This window comes from Rattus rattus, chromosome 14 (genome assembly GCF_011064425.1).
Source record: "Rattus rattus isolate New Zealand chromosome 14, Rrattus_CSIRO_v1, whole genome shotgun sequence".
Lineage (NCBI taxonomy): Eukaryota > Metazoa > Chordata > Mammalia > Rodentia > Muridae > Rattus > Rattus rattus.
Genome location: NC_046167.1, coordinates 80,666,596 through 80,682,869, shown reverse-complemented (window position 1 = coordinate 80,682,869; position 16,274 = coordinate 80,666,596). Strand labels below are relative to the sequence as shown.

The following is a 16,274-nucleotide window of genomic DNA, read 5'->3' as shown; positions in this document are numbered from 1 at the left end:
TGTCTCTGAAAATGACATCTTATTACCTTCCTGGGAATTGCCTGCTGAGCCCTCTTTTTCACCATTAAGATAATGTTAAGGACTTCTAAGTGTCATCTTAATGTGACACTTGTCATAAGATAATTAGACAAAGTAAGTGGCTCATTGGGTTCCTAGAAGTTTCTCAAAGAGAAATCAATTTGCCGATTGTTAATTTGTTCTCTCGTGCATTTTTTTTTTTTGTCCCCCAAGCTCAAAGGAAACAATGGTTTATGTGGATGGCCTGCACGGAGATTTCTAATATGTCTTTTTAATGTATTCTGTTACAATGTAGCTGCGATTAAGCACCTGTTTTCTAAATTACTATCAGTTTTGAGAGTGGGAAGAAAAAAACAAATAAACAAACTGGGGGGGAGGGAGAGGATGGCGTTGAGATCCCAAAGCTGAGCGGGTTCACATCTCCACAAGGAGGAAGCACACAGTGTCAGCACCCTGGCTCTGTTTGGTATAACAGGCTGGGTGAAGGGCACCATGAATATTCCTTTCCCACGAGGCCTGATGTCACTTTGCCCATCCTGTTCAAGGAAGGAAATGGTAATGATTGAAGGCGGCTTCTGATATAGAAAGCCAGTCTGGGGTGGGAGGCTGGCTCTGCCCCTGTGGTCTCAGTTTAACCTATACCCTTTTTGCCTGAGTTGATGGATCTGTCTTGTAGACTGGCTAGAACTCATGGAGGAAGGCAAGGACAATGGAGAAGAGAGTGTCTGGCAAGCTGTGGCTGGTTAGGACAACTAGCTAGGTAGGAAGCAAGCAGACAGAGCTTAGGGACTGGCCCTGACCTGAATGAGGCCGTACTGAAGACTACTCTTTGGTACTTGTGGGAAAGAAATCTGAAAAATAGTGAGATGGTATCATTACTGAAACTTGACGCCAATTACAAGCTCAGGGAACAAACAGCAAAATTGCTTCAGTAGTGTGAGTGTCGGAGAGATAGCTGCTGACTAGCTGGTTAGCCTCTTGTGCTACTGGGAATCTCTTTCTAGGCTTCCATTGGGGGCTCCTATTAAACAATGGGGGATGAAGAGAAACCTTTAGAGCCTCTGTACCCTGGTCATGATGTGTAGATAGAAAGGGGACAAGAGAAAACAATGAGGAACCCTAAATCTTCTAAACATTATAACAATGCTGTCTCCTTGGGGAGCCGGAGCTCGGTGGGGAACAGGTAGGAAAAAGCCCTTGGGGTGGACAGGGAAGGAAGCTGCCGGCAGGTGGATACACTGTATCCTGAGGGGAGCTTTGAGAGGAGGTGAGGAAATGGCTTGTGGGAGTTGCATGGCTTCTGTGGTAAAAACAACTTAGGCAAACTGATGCTTCCCCGGGCTGCAAGCTACACGTGCCAAGAGTTGGTGTAAACCGGACTCCAAGAGCAGTTTGGTATCCCGGTTTGTGTCCTGGGTCTGGAGCTGCTGACTCAAAGCCATTGTTTATCTAAGGTGTTTTCCGTGTATAACCAGACACTCGGCTGAGAGGTGTGTATGCAAGCCATGCACGCACTCACCTATCTGTGCATGGGCAGGGGGAGCATCGAGATCTTAACTTTTATGAAAGGAAATGAGTTCTCCAAAGGGACCTGGACTGAATTAAGGCTGTCATTTGTAGGAAGCCAGATACAGTGACATGTAAATTAATTTTTAATAATAAACACCAGAGGTGGTGGAGGTGGGAGGAAAAGGGAACAGCCTGGTATGTTTTCCACAACATCTACAGGACACAAGAAAAGCACGTAGACATCAGAAGGCTGGGAACCATGCTGTAAGAACCACCGATGTGGGTAATCAGAGAGGGTCTTTGACGCTTGAGAAGGGTGGGGCTCCCCGCACTGTTGGAATTCACATAAATCACATGCTAGTTGCGAAAACCTCACGGGGAGAGAAGGAGGCTTTAATTAAGCCAGCCGTCCTCTCATCCAATGAAAACAAAAAAACAAGGAACAAAAATAGCATCCTTTCTCCCACACAACTGTATGCAAATTCAGACGCTCTGGGAAGAGGGTCTCCCAAACCTCAGGCCGGTACAGAGAGCAACAGGGGAGAAGAGACCCCGGTGCCTCGGAGTCTTAGATACAACGCAGGCAAAGGAAACGACTTGCAGATCTGTGTCAAAAGCGTGTCCTCTTCCTCGTGGGCGCTACCATATGTACCCGACCTCATCTTCTTTGTCGTCATCCTCATCCTCATCATCTTCCCTCACGGCCCGGGTGTGCACCCTCAGCTTCCCCTCTTTGTCCTTTGGTCCCAGCTCCCTCTCGTCGTCTAGGTCATCCAGCAGGACCACGGAGCCTCCGCTGCCGAAGTCCCCGGAGGTTTCCTGCTCCTCTTCTGGCACAGGAAAGAAAGACCCTGCGTTAGTTCCCACTGTTCCCATGGCCCATGCTGGGGCTCCCTACGCTTGTGAGGAGTTCTAGGGCAAACCCAGGGCATTCGCTTCTGTGGTATGGAAGCTCAGCTTGGAGCAATCTCTCGCGCTTGTTCCTGATCTGCTCTCATGGAAACCTGACCTGGTTAATTTTTTTTTGTCAACTTGACACATCTGGGAAAAGGAACCTCACTTGAAAAACTGCCCCCCCCATCCCCATCCCGGGTTAGTCAAGCCTTTAGGACATTTCCTAGACCAGTGATTGATGCGGGATGGCGCAGTGCATTATGGGTAATGCCGCTCCTGGGTTGGTGGTCCTGGGCTATACTTTTGAATATGGTCTTTACCACAGCAATAGAAAGCAAACTAGAACAGAGCCCCAGAGCACCGCAGGTGCATCGGCTTGTCTAGTCTGAAGGCTACAGTGCTGCCTGCTGTTCCAGGGCCAGCCCCTTGATGCCGAACCCGTCCACCCAGTGGTAATGGTGAGTGCTTGCTGCTGGGGAAATCAGCATTGTGTGAGGTCTTTCCAGCACTTCTATTTCCACTGCAGGAGACGCAACCACAGCCAGAGCTGGCTCTTGAAATTCTGTTGGGATCCCTACAGCGTCAGGCCACTTGGGCCACGTGGGGTATTGTGGGACTGGTGCAGGAGGCATTACTCACCACAGCTTACAGTGCCCTGTTTCCTGGAGCCGGCCAGCTCGTTCCCATATTTATCCACGCACCAGCACTGCCCCGTGCTGCCGTGGCACTGTGTGGCTTTGTAGTAGCCCTCCTCGTTACACCGAGGTATGAATGCCCCTGTGGGGGAAAAAGAGGCAGCTTGAGTCAGAGAAACAAGTGTAGGGGCTTGGGGTTAATCCCATTCAAGCCAGGGAGGAAGGCTCTCATGTCAGCTGAAGATCTACAGTAGGGCTGACAGGAAAGAGTTGGGCTGCTTGGTTCCTACTTTATTAACATTACAGGAACCTTATCCTTTAAGAGGAGGTATACACTGGACTCTGAGAAACTCAGTTTTCAGTTAATAATAGCTAAAGCTATTGAATAGTTATAGATGTTCCGGGTACTGATGTAACCCATGCACATTTTATACTGAAGACGTTCACGTTATCTATTTGTATGAATAAATATACAGCTGGGGCCTTTGATGAGATTCATACCTTTGCTCAAGCAGCATGCTCTCAGCGTGCGATAAAAATGTGTCGCGTGTGATCATTAATCTTAATATCAACTTGATTGGTTGACACTAGCGAAGCCCAGCTTTGAGAGGTTATCTTTGAGGGCATGGCCTAATCAATGGGTTAATCCCTGTATGGATTCATACCAGGCTGGCCTTATTGGAAGCACAGCAGCCTAGGAAGACGTGGGCAATTAAGGGAACGCAGGATGGTGAAGCAGCCCTTGTCCCCAGAGTCTGCCTGAAGACTCGTGACAGTCGAGAATACCGAATTCCACCACAATTAACATTTTCTGTAAAAGATTGCCGTCAGAGCAACAATAACTCCTTCTATACAGAAACTTTCAAATATGAATTTGAAAGTAGCGGCGAGCCATGCTTAAGGCCTGAGTCCACGTGACTCCCCTTCCATGTATTTTATTAAATTCTCGTAGAAAAAGGCTCTAGGTTTCACGGGTGCTTCTTGTGGTGTAGGGTTTTATCTGATCGGCTGGAATCCTTCTGGTATACCTCGGGAGCCACCCTGGGATCTCATTTAGATTCCTAGCAACCTTTTGAAGATGTAACTTCTGAAGCCACCAAAACTGTAACTATGGCTGCCTTAAAGACAGCCAAGTGCTGCCCTCCTTGGGGAAGCCTGTGTCTGTATTAGGTGTGTCTTATCCTCTCCCGATGGACCATCGTGCTTAAATCTCTATTTAAAAACTCGTTTTAATAAACTCCAGCTTTGGTTCATACTGCTGGCCCTGAGATTCCACTCTGTGGTGAGATCAGGGGTCTGGCATTACCTAATTGGAGGCATGGAAAGGGCAAGAAAAAGCCTTGGGCTGGTGGCAGCCAGGCTGGGCTGTCTCTCTTACTGTACCCATGCTGACAGGAACACATGGGAGGTGGGAGAAGGGGTTCTCGGTAGAGGAAGCACGTCACTGGGAGCATGTAGATTGCCTTGCCATTATGGGCTGATACCCCAAAACTGTAAGCCAAAATAAGCAGAACTCTCAGGTGTTCGTAACACTGATGAAATGTTACCGTTTCTTCTTTTTTTAAAAAAAAGAATTATGTACTTATTCTTTATAAGTACACTGTAGCTGTCTTCAGACACACCAGCAGAGGGCATTGGATTCCATTACAGATGGTTGTGAGCCACCATGTGGTTGCTGGGAATTGAACTCAGGACCTCTGGGAGAGCAGTCAGTGCTCTTAACCACTGAGCCATCTCTCCAGCCAGCTCCTGTTTCTTTAAATTACTTTATAGCGCTGTTTCACAGTGTGGTTCGTGTACCAGCAGCATAACCTGGAACCCCATTACAAACGATTGCTTTTCCTGGTTCTTAATCAAAAGTCAATTTTGTTTTGCTTTCCTTTTTCCTTCCTTTCGTCTTCCTTTCTTATTAGAAGAATGTATTTGTGTGCTGCGGCTGCATGCATGTTTTGCACTCACTGTGAGCACGCTACTCTTGTGGAGGCCAGGAGGAGGCGTCAGATGCCCTGGATCTGGAGTCACAGGCAGCTGGGAGCTGCACACCAGGGTGCTGCAAGCTGAGTCTGCATCCTCTGCAAGAGCAGCAAGTGCTCTTGACTCTGGAGTCCTCTCTTCAGCTCCTTCACTGCCAAAGTCAATTTTGAGGGGCAGAAATGCCTTCCTTCTCTGTTGACTTTGGACAGCTCACTCTTACATTAGGGCTGTTTGGTCCTCCCCCCGCCCCGTACTGTCAAGCACTTTCATTAATTTTTTGAAAGATGGCAACGTCTTTGTAACATGCTGGTGTTGGCATTCCCTGCCTACTTGACTTTCTTCTTTAAGAACTTGGTCACTTCCGGTTTTTGTGTTCTTTTGGGGTTCTGAGCCACAGTTCTAGTTGTCTATTATTTTTGATAATGGTTTGGTGGAATAGCCCCTTTATATTTTCATTCCGTCGAAAATACCCCCTAGATTTTATTTGACTTTCTTGGCGTCTCTTCTTCTCGCTCTTTGGGCTGGTGAGTCTGGGACGTGTTCGCTGGGAATGTGTTTCATCTGTGGGGCTGCCCGTGACAGGCGTGTCGTGTAAATACTTAAATGTGAATTAATCACTTTGTTCAGTTGTTCTGTGTCCACGCTGACTACGGAGCTGCGTTATTGGTGTGAGCCCGTTGTATTAATTCTTAAGGCTTTGGGACACTGACAGCCCGTGACAGGCCTTGCTTTTTACAAGGTGGAGTGTTTGCTTCCCCTGACATTATCGTGTTATAAAAGGGAGTGCTCCAAGTTCAGCTGTCTGTACACATGTGCTAGGTGTGACTTTGACGACACGTTAATGGTACAGTGAAGACCTCCTGTGCATTGATTGTGACCGCTTGTTCCACGACCATATCTGCAACTCCTGTCTGCCATGGTGTCCATTTCATGACTCCTGTCAGGAAATCACCTTTGTTCTCTTCCCTTTCTTTCATGATAAAAAACTCTTTTACCTCTGATAATTTTGGAGAATTTTCTGATAACTTCTGTGGTGCAGTACAGTCTATCCAAGCGAGCTCTAAAGTCAACCCGGATTTTCTTTTCTTACTGGCTAGATCAGAAAGGTCACACGGGCCAGCCCCCCTGTTTTCATTGAGAATCTGCATGAAATGTTAAGGAAGTCAAATAAAACCTAACCTTGAATGCACTGGGATAAGTTTAAAATTCTAGGTTCAAACCCAGCTCCACTTGAGCAATACCATTTTCTCTTTCTAAACTAGCGGGAATCGGATGTCAAACTTACTCTCGTTTGATGGTAGGTAATCTTCATTCCCGATTATGAATTTATCTTCTCTGGAGGAACTCTCCACAAGACCCTAAAAACTGCATCCTTAACGTCACTGAAGCAAAGGCCTCTGGTTACCACTGTGGCTCTCGACTCACTAATTTTATTTCTGCTGATACACTGTTACAACTGTAACACTGGAGGGTCAGGTTGGTTACCACTGTGGCTCTTGACTCACTAACTTTATTTCTGCTGATACACTGTTACAACTGTAACACTGGAGGGTCAGGTTGGTTACCACTGTGGCTCTTGACTCACTAACTTTATTTCTGCTGATACACTGTTACAACTGTAACACTGGAGGGTCAGGTTGGTTACCACTGTGGCTCTTGACTCACTAACTTTATTTCTGCTGATACACTGTTACAACTGTAACACTGGAGGGTCTGGTTGTCTTCCTGCCAGTAAATTTAGACACCAATGGGTATAGGATCTAGTTAAAATGTTTTTCTTTAGCCACATCCATTTTATGTATGAGCATTGCCTGCTCCTGTGTCAGCACACTCCTTGCATGTCTGGTGCCCATGGAGGCCAGAGGGGGCACTGCATCCCCTGGGGCTGGAGTTAGAGATGATAGTGAGTCACCAAAATCCAACCCTGTTTCTCTACAACAGTAGCCAGGGCTCTTAATCTATCCCAGAGCATGCTGCTCACCAAGCTATTTCACCACGCCCAGATGCCACGATACCAAGTGAGGTAAGGATCCCAACACTGTAGTCACCGCTGTGGACTTTAATGACGACTATAGAGGGCACAGCTTAGATGCGTGTCATAACTGGTACCCAGCACTGCACCCTCTTCCCTAGGAGCTCCAGCCAGTACACAGGATCCTTAGTTTTCAGGGAGCGAGGAGGGAAATAGGGATTAGATTCTTTCAGTTGCTCATGCAATGGGAAGTCAGGGAGCTCTGTGAAGAGATTTTTCAGTCCAGGACTGCCGAGGGAGGTGGAGAATGTGGGAAATACCCAGCCCCCTCCTGAGCAGCAGTTGGAAACCACAGTACCTAATAGACCAGAGTGCATTAAGATTGGGCTGAGCCCTGGGGTTGGTGAGAAGCAGGTGTTGTACTAAGCCTATAATTTAATAAGATGGCTGCTTTTTCTAAGTAGGTAGTGATTATAACTGATTATGATGTGTTGTTGCTTGTTTTCTTTATTTATCTGAATCTGAATGCCCCTGAATGCACAGTTGTTATTAGGAGATCTTTCTGCACGCAGAAAACAATTTGTATGCAATATAGGGCGGCGTGTTGCGTGAGTTGTAGGGGTGAGCTCAGAATGTGGGAGATTTGAGATAAGACACAGGTGAGATTATGTTAGGGGAGAGGTGGATCATGTGCCCCGAGGACCATGAAAAATGAGACATGCCACATGGCGTACCTTATAAATGCATCGTTAATGAAGGATAAAAATCACCATATCCATGGACCTTTAAAAAAATATTGTAATTGCATAAACTACATGTAAATCTTGGGTATATTCTCAAACTCCAAAACACTGCCCTGTCTAGCGTATTGGAGACAGCCACAGACAGCCACCAGACATTGGAAGTCCGCAGACAGCCACCAGAAGTCCAGTAGCTGAGCAAAACAGATGGAGGAGGGATGCAGATGCTGCGCCCTCAGCCAGAAACACACCTTCCACACCAACAAACCAAGGCAGCAAGAGTTCAAAAGCACAGCTTTCAAGTTCTCACAAAAATCGAAAGTATGAGGCAAGCCATGGAAACAAGTTGTTCTCAAAGACAGAAGAGGGGGGCGTGGATTATGAGGTAACCCCAACATTTAGAAGACAAGTTGCCAGCGTTCACAGGACGCTTGCATTTGGCAACCTTTAGAAAATATGTGCCCATCTCCTTGAAGTCGATAGATTAACTTCTGAGGCAGTGCGCTGTTCAGGGAGTGCACCTGCCTCCGAACACTTAAGGAGACTATCTGGATGACTAGGTTGCAGCTGTCTGCTCCTTCTAACACAGAAAGAGAGCAGGTTCGCTCTTCATCAAATGAGGTTTACCAGTATGCCCATGATGGCCACCGTACACTGCTACCCCCATCCCCACCTCACCCATCCTGGAGCTAACAGGATGGAGAATGAGCTTGTACTTCTGCAGCAGCTGACCTGCTTCTGCCTTAAACCCAGAGGAGAAAGCAGCAGCCTCTAAATAGGCTGGCGTCTCCCATCCAGAGAGGTGCATGCCCTCTGACCCTATCTGATACATTCCGGCAGGGGTCACAGCTTGCCTTGTTCCTTAAATGGAGAACAAGCCCTGGGGAAGAGAAGACATATCCTAACTTACAAGCCTTTCATTTTGATAACTAGAAAGGTGCTCGTGGGCTCCATTCAGTGGCTTTATGTGACAGAGAGAAATCCAAGAGTCAGTACATCCAGAATGAGAGCAGGAGAGCTGCAGAGAGCTGAACACTGAATGTGGTCAGTGTTGCCTGCTAGACCCTGGCCCGGCCTCTAGCTTTGTTTGCTGGTAGAAGGCCTGCTCTGCGCACCAGCAGGCCACGAGTGCTCAGGCTGGTGGAAAATGAAACTTTCCTTCCACCACCCCTAATTGGATAAACACCGCAGAGCTGAATGCAGCGAGGGATGGGGATGGTTCAATCAGTGGCAAGGAGTTGTACTCACCCAATAGGCTTTTCCCCTTGCTCAGCTTCTGAATTCTGTTCATTTCGTTCTGGCAAGGGAGGCCTAGAAAATAATTTATGGAAGTCAGTTTCCAGATGGTACGGAATATAATCTCTAATGATTGACTCCACTCTCGATGCGAAACGTGGGCTACGACACACCTGGGTGTGGAACTGTTCCATATGTTGTTGACTGCACAACAAAACAAACTCGGGTCGTTAGCGTTGCTAATTTTAAGAAGAGCTCGCATCACAAGGCACTTCAGAATAGCCTCGTGGAGGCTACTTACATAATATAGGACGCTTCCCTCCTACGCTGGACCAAGGAACAACCAGGTGATCTGCTCCTAGACATTTTTGTTCTCTCAGCAAGGGAAGCATCCAGCAAAGGCTTCTGGGAGCTGAAAACTGAGCCTCGGGCTTACTAGAGGGTAAGAACTCTGAATATGCAGACCAGCTAACCAGAGGTGGCCTTGCTTGATCTGCGGCATGCTCCTGTCTTGGGGTGGGGGTGGGGGGTTAGAGAGGTTAGAAGTACTCAGGCATGCCTGTGCAGATGGGACGGACGAAAGGCAAGGGGTCCAGGGTGAGACACATCGAGGTTCTTCTCTCTGCCTCCTGAACACTCGGGATCCCCGACATCTCTTCCCCCATGTCGGCCACTGAGTCCTCACTTGTGAAATGAACAACCTCCAGTAAACTGCTGTGTAGGACACACGGGGAGCCCCATGGGAGAGCATGGACTTGTGTGGTCTCCCTAGAGAAGGATTTACTACTGCGCAAAGTGGCAGGTGACCTCGCTAGTATTTTAGGGTCTGCCCGTTACGTGTCTTTGCCAGTCTCATGTCTCTGGCAGGTCTGCCACCGGACCAGGATCTTTGTGGCATGGGTAAGGGCGTCCCATGCCTCTGCACTCTTAACCATGTCTCGCCCCCGCTTCTGTCTATCACCATGCGGGTTTTACAACGCCAGCTGGCATGACTGCCTCTAGGTGAGAAAGAGCGGCTTCAAGACGCACGCTTCTTACTGCATTTAGGGTAAGGGGGAAGACAGACACAAACCCCACGGTGAGTAAGAAAGGCAGCACCCGCTATGACTAATAGCTACGGTTTACCCAATGGTTGGAATGTTCTAGAGCTTCTTTAAAAAAGATCTTGACACCCGCCGTATAAAATAGGTGCTGACCATATCGCTAGTTTGTAAACGGGAATTCTCATCCATGGTGGAGCAGACAGTTGGTACACAGAAGGATAATCCGACTGTTACAGTGAAGTGCGGCTCTAATCTTTACAATACTTTGTTTAATTGTTTAAAAGCCTACTTATTTAAAGAAAGGAAAACTTAAACTGGTGGAAATCAACTGAAATGCAGACAAGAACAAAACACACAGTTTTTTGGGTCATTTTTTTTTAAAATGAAAAAACTCATCGGGGGGGAAAAATTTCCTGCTGAGCAGCAGATGACAAGAGAGTGGAGATTTTTCTAAGAAGTCGAGGATTCTAATAAAAAAAGTGGACCGTAGGAGAGCAGGGTTCAGGGAGTGACGTGGAGGCTGATTGGGACAGAGAGAAACAATTACAGAGAGGAAAGTCACCCCCAGAGCCACAGCTTTCATAGGCCACAGCTCTGTTGTGACTGAGAAGGACTAACCAGAGAGAGTTCTCAAGATAAACGTCAAAGAAGAAAAGTTTCCTGAAACGTAGAAAGCATCTAATTCTAGAGTTGAAAGAAGCATAACATGTCACATCTCTGCAGTGCGGTGCACACTGAGCAGGCCTCCAGTGACTCCTAGGAAATCTTCGAAAAGTAGAAAAGAATCCTCCACATAAGTTTCTGTTGCTTGTGGCCCTGGTGAGGCAACTGAAAGGAAAACGGGTATACTCTGACTTACAATTCCCAGAGGCCAGAGTCCACTGGGGACCTTGGGAGCAAAAGATGCTTGATGCTGTTGCCTCTACGCACAGGAAGCAGAGAGAGGCAAGAGGCTCTGTCTCACAAAGGCTCCACAGCCTCCCCAAACACCATCCACAACTGAGACTTGAATGTCCTTGACACTGCCCTACAATTCTAAGTATGGTGTCCCGTCATCTAGAAACTTCTTTATGAAACAAAGTAGCAAATCAGTGTGAAGTAACACTGGGGAGGGGAATGGACATGAGAGAGGCACAAATGAGACATAACTTTTCCCAGGGCTCTCTCCACATGCTGACAAGGGCCAGAGATAGCCCTGTGGTCTTAGTGGCCAGCTCAGTCCCTTGGTAACTGTGAGTAAACTCTACCTGGCTCTCCACCCTCACCAGTGGGCCAGCTCTATGCCACTAGCGTGTTAGAATAAAGTCAACACCTGCTATTGTTGCCATTTAGCTCCAATCTGTGGTAGCTAGTAGAGTTAGGGAATGAGATATAAAGGGAGGGAGAATGACACAATTATATTTTAATATTTAAGGGAAAGTTATCTCTGTTTACACATGATACAGTTTATACCTGAAAATATCAAGACAACAAGGACAGCTGGAAACAGAGTTTTTTTTGGGGGAGAGCAGTGCCGTGGGGAACTGCAATGGGAACAACACTGAGGATTCCAACTCTGCCTGCTGGGAGAAGCCTCTAAGATAAAAGGATTCAATATTATGTATCTGAGGAGAATTTTTAATAAATTGGTCAAATGCATTCTAAAGTTCAGGAGGGAAGAAAAACATGGCTATCCTAGAACATTCTGAAATAAAAATCAATGGCAAGGGAGGAGAGACCTACAATATCACAAGACACAGGGTCAATCAACTGTGGTTTAAAGTGGTTTTTTTTTTTTTTTAACTGTGAATTAAATTGGGTAGAATTGATTTATGGACAGTTAGGTAAGTGGGACTGAGTGTTCAGGAGTAAATCAAAGACACACACACGTATACATATATGATTTTATACACACACACACACAAAAACACACACACACACAGTTAGACATGCTATTGGTAGAAGAAAGATTCGTCAATAAATGGCAGAAAGGCAGCTAGGTTGCTATGTCCAGCTTACAGCAGGAGCCAAGGTCTCCCTGGCTGTGTGCACATTCACAGAGTAAGGCAAAATCTGAACAAACATTAAAATCACCAAAGTTAACCAAAAACATGAGAGAGTTGCCTGATCAGATTCAGGTGGAAATGCCCTTCTCAGCCTCCTGCAAGCTTTAGGACTTATCAAGGCATAGGACAAGAAAACGAAGACGTGCAACTATGTCAAAAATTTTCCATAACCAAAAAAAAAAGTGCAAAGTTTGGAAAAAAATATTTGCAACTCCGTCACTAGCAAAGTTGTAAGTCCAAAAATAAAACATAGTTTCAACAGGGGAAAATGTACAAAAAATAAAAGACAACATAAAACTATTTCAAGGAAATGGAAACCTAAAAATGTGCCAGAGGTGAGCAGAGTTCCTCAGATCCATTCATTACGAAGAGAATGGAGCCGGTGGGGAGTGTAGCATCGCTTTGTCCCAGTTTGGCAACAGTGACTGGGTTTGATATTGACACAAAGAAACGATATTCTGATTTTTTTTCCCCCTCACCAAAAATCTCTAATGTAACTTCTTTTGGAAGGCAGATTGGCAACTGTGCTAAAATACAAAGATGCGTGCCCCGCCCCTGGGGATACGTCTGATAAGCCTATGAATGTGCACATGAAATCGCCCTTCCCTAAACCTTCCAAGGAGCGAATACATTTTAGATATGCGCCCTGGCATCTTTGTGCACATGCATAAATGTTGTACAATTTGAATGCTATTAGTAGACAGACAGCCAGATTTCTGGTCCACCGGGTACACTCCCTAGGGGGCAGCGACAGAAGTAAAAGCCAGACAGGAAAGGTGACCCGCCCGCAGGAAGGAAGAGTACGGATGGAATGCTGGGGCAGGCTGGCTCCCTTTCCTGACTTTGGGTGACAGGAGATACTCTGGGACCCTCTCTTCCTATATCCCTTAGATCCTGTATATTCCACTAGCTGTCATTTGTTTATAAGCAAAACGTCATAATTAAGAAGAATTCGCTGGAAAAGGGAAATAGAATCCTCTTACACTCGTACAGTATTTTTTCATACTGAGAACCTCATTGCAGCCTTGAGAACCACGTAGCAAAGGTTTGACACACCCGTTTTATAGATGAAAATGCTAAGCGTGGTGAGGATGCTTTCCTAAAGGAAAGAATTGCTCGGTTAAAAACCACCATCTTTTTACTCTTGGTTTCCTGAAATGCCTTATTAAAAGCAGACAGGAGGGGCGTCCAGGCTGGCTGTTTTGTAGGGCGATGGACAGCTGTGTCCTTCTGTGCTCAGATCTCTGCTGCGTTCCCTGCCCATGGCTGCCTGGCCTTGGAGCCCACCTTACCTCCTGGCTTCTGGAAGCAGTAACACCACTCGTTGTTGGAGAGTTTGCCGTCCTTGAAGGAGTCACACGAGTTGAAGAGAGGTTTGATACAGGGCTCATATTTGTCTAGGTAGATGGCATTGATCTCCGAGTGGTCCAGCAAGAGGTCATAGTTCATGTCCAGCTTGTTGAACATCCAGCCCAAGGAGTCCTTGCAAATGGGCAGGATGCTGGTGTCAAACCCTGTGAGAGAAAGGGACATCTCGGTCTGCCAGGCCTGGAGCACACCCTGCCACTCTGTAACTTGGTGCCCCAGAGGGGTCAGGGAGCACCCTACTGTGTCCTCCCTTGGGGCTGTTACTATAAAGTAATATAAATTACGCCTATCCCTGTCTAGCTTCAAATGAATGAGACTCAACCTATGATTTCTGTATAAGGTCTGTGCAATTTACTAATCTAATTCTCTAACCCTTGACTGGCTACTTCCACAACTGTGCTCCCCAAATACTTGCTCTCTGAGTCTTCCTGGGTCATTTTTGCTCTAATAGTCCGCTGTTCCGGGGGAGGCATTTCACTTGGGCACATGCTGCTGATTCATCATGACTAATGGAGACCTCCTCTTCCTCCTCTGTGTTCCTCTCTCCCCCTCCCCCCTTCTCTCTCCCCCCCCTCCCCTTCTTGCTCGTGGTCTCTACCTGCAACAATACCCAGTCTAGTAATTCAACCTTCACGTCTCTCTATTCTCCCCAGTAATTGGCTCTAACCATTTTATTTAACCAATAGTTTTAAATTGGGGAGCAAGGTTTGCCCAACAAAGGCTGGCGTACGTGGGAATTTGCCTGTCTTGGGAAAGGGGGCAACAAGATCTTGGAATACAGAGTTGAGCCTTTGAATACATAGCAGCACCAGCCCAGCCCCCAGCATGTTCCCTTTATATGTGAGACATATAAATGCCCCAAAGGCATGAGTCAACTCTGAGGGAGATGTCTTCAAAGGAGAAATCATTCCCTGGGACAGTAGGTATGTCTGTGGTATAAATATGTGTCCCATTTTGCAGGACTGAAAGGAAAACCAGGAACACACTGAAACATGACTGATACTGAAATTGGGCTTATCATTTTGGGGGGTAAAAAAGAAAATACAAAACAAAATATTGGAGAAAGGAGCGGGGTGGAGGTGGGGGAGGACAATTGTAGGTGAATGAGACTCAAGGCTCCACTCTATCCCAGAGGACCCTTTGGCCCAGGCTGAGGGGAGAGCGCCCTGTCCTTCCTCAGTCCTTCTTCCTCCTCTGCAATCCCCTAAGGCGCCACAGGAGATGGACTCCAAACCAATTCACTTCTCTTATTTCCCCTCGTTTCCAGTTTCTGAAAAGGGCACGTGTACCCGCCGGCATCTGCAGCTGTTGGAGGCAGAGTTTGGAGCAAAGCTCTAGGGGCTGCCTCTTCATATCCAGCAAATGTGTTGCTCTTTTCTCTGGCCTCAGAGGACAAAACACCCTTGCTCTACACCTCTCCCGCCCCAGTGGCTTTGGGACATCAAACTGACATTGACTCTGGGAACTGAGTTCAGTCCTAGGTGCACTAGACTATCCAAGGCTCCCACCTGTGCAGAGAGGCCCTCTGGGGACTGACTGGAGGCTTCAAGGACTTCCCTTCCCAAAAGTTACTTGCTATGGAGAAGTTATTCTGAAAACCCAGGGTTGGGCTGATCTGGGGGTGGGGGTTGGGGGGCTAACCAACAAGTTTCTCTAGATAGAAATTAGTGCTCATAGACTCCCAAACAACCCCTGGCAGGAATGGAAAAAACAAAATCTCTCTCACCTCACCATCCTATAGACAAAAGCTGCCAGGAACTACCTACCACCTATCAAACACAGTCTAAGAAACAAGCGTCCTCTTGCCACTGAGGCAAAAGACTGAGGCTGTCAACGCTAAGCCCCAGTACTCTTCCTTGGTCTCTCCAGAGAGCTATGAGTAGCGAAGACTTACCAAACGCTAAGATCATTACTTTTGTTCTCGAGACAGCGTCTATAGTTGTAGCTGGGCAGGTCTGGATCCTGTCTTTAAAGGTTTCTCCTGCCTCAGCTTCCCTAGTAAACTGGGAAACGTGTGTACCACCACCACGCTGGGCTGGTGAACCATACTGGGCCAGCTGAGAGGCTGTGTTGACTTTGTGACTTCTCATCTCCTACCCTCAAGCCAAGAGCATCGCTTTCACATTTCCATCCAAAGAATCCGGAGAGTGGGAGGCTGTGTGAATACCACCATCGCAAATGCGCACACAGCTGAGCGGCCTGTGTTTGAAGGATTGGTGGTCTCTGTTGTACCAGTCAGCACAACTGCCTCAGATTTGAGAGCACGGAGTGGTGAAGTGTGTGTTTAGGATCTGTGCCCATCCCAGAGCCTGGAGCTTGGGTGTTAGTGGCAAAAGAGGGGGAGGGGCACCTGCCTTGTGTTTTCTGGGGAATACCCAGTATACCCAAAAAGCGCATTACTGGAGATGCTTGCTACACTGTTGCTTATATTGACAACAACCCAAACGTCCCAATTAAAGGCTTCTTAAGTTGCTATAGCAATAATTAGGATCCTATTTGGCTCCTGCTAGAGACCACTCAGTAACATTAAAGCATAATGATATTTCTACATGTTTAATTTTCCAAATGGTATATCAGCTTGTGAAGTGTGCAAACTTCCCAACATACATACATTTCCATATACAACAAGGAAAATTACTTCAAGGTATGTAGAAGTTGTTTATGCATAAGTTGTTGAATGGGTAGCATTATTTATGTGTGCATATATTTATACACACACATACACACACAACCTTTCTATGTTTTCTAAATTGTCTATATCAAACACGGTCTTTCTGAGATCACATTTTTTCCGGAAGTCATATCTCTCTTGATTCTTTGGTAATTCAGTGTTTAAAACT

General features: G+C 46.7%; 1 protein-coding gene across 2 annotated transcripts in view; it reads right to left on the bottom strand.

Moving 5' to 3' along the window:
• Positions 1-1,647: 1,647 nt before the first annotated feature.
• Positions 1,648-16,274, bottom strand: part of Spock1 (SPARC (osteonectin), cwcv and kazal like domains proteoglycan 1) — a 473,240-nt gene continuing 458,613 nt past the window's right edge. For both annotated transcript variants that reach the window (XM_032884270.1, XM_032884269.1), the window contains 4 exons: positions 13,359-13,580; positions 8,991-9,053; positions 3,061-3,198; positions 1,648-2,357 (listed from right to left, as the gene is read on the bottom strand). In XM_032884270.1, coding sequence (XP_032740161.1) covers positions 2,167-2,357; positions 3,061-3,198; positions 8,991-9,053; positions 13,359-13,580 — 614 coding nt within the window. In that variant the 3' untranslated portion in view covers positions 1,648-2,166. The remainder of the gene's footprint in view (positions 2,358-3,060; positions 3,199-8,990; positions 9,054-13,358; positions 13,581-16,274) is intronic.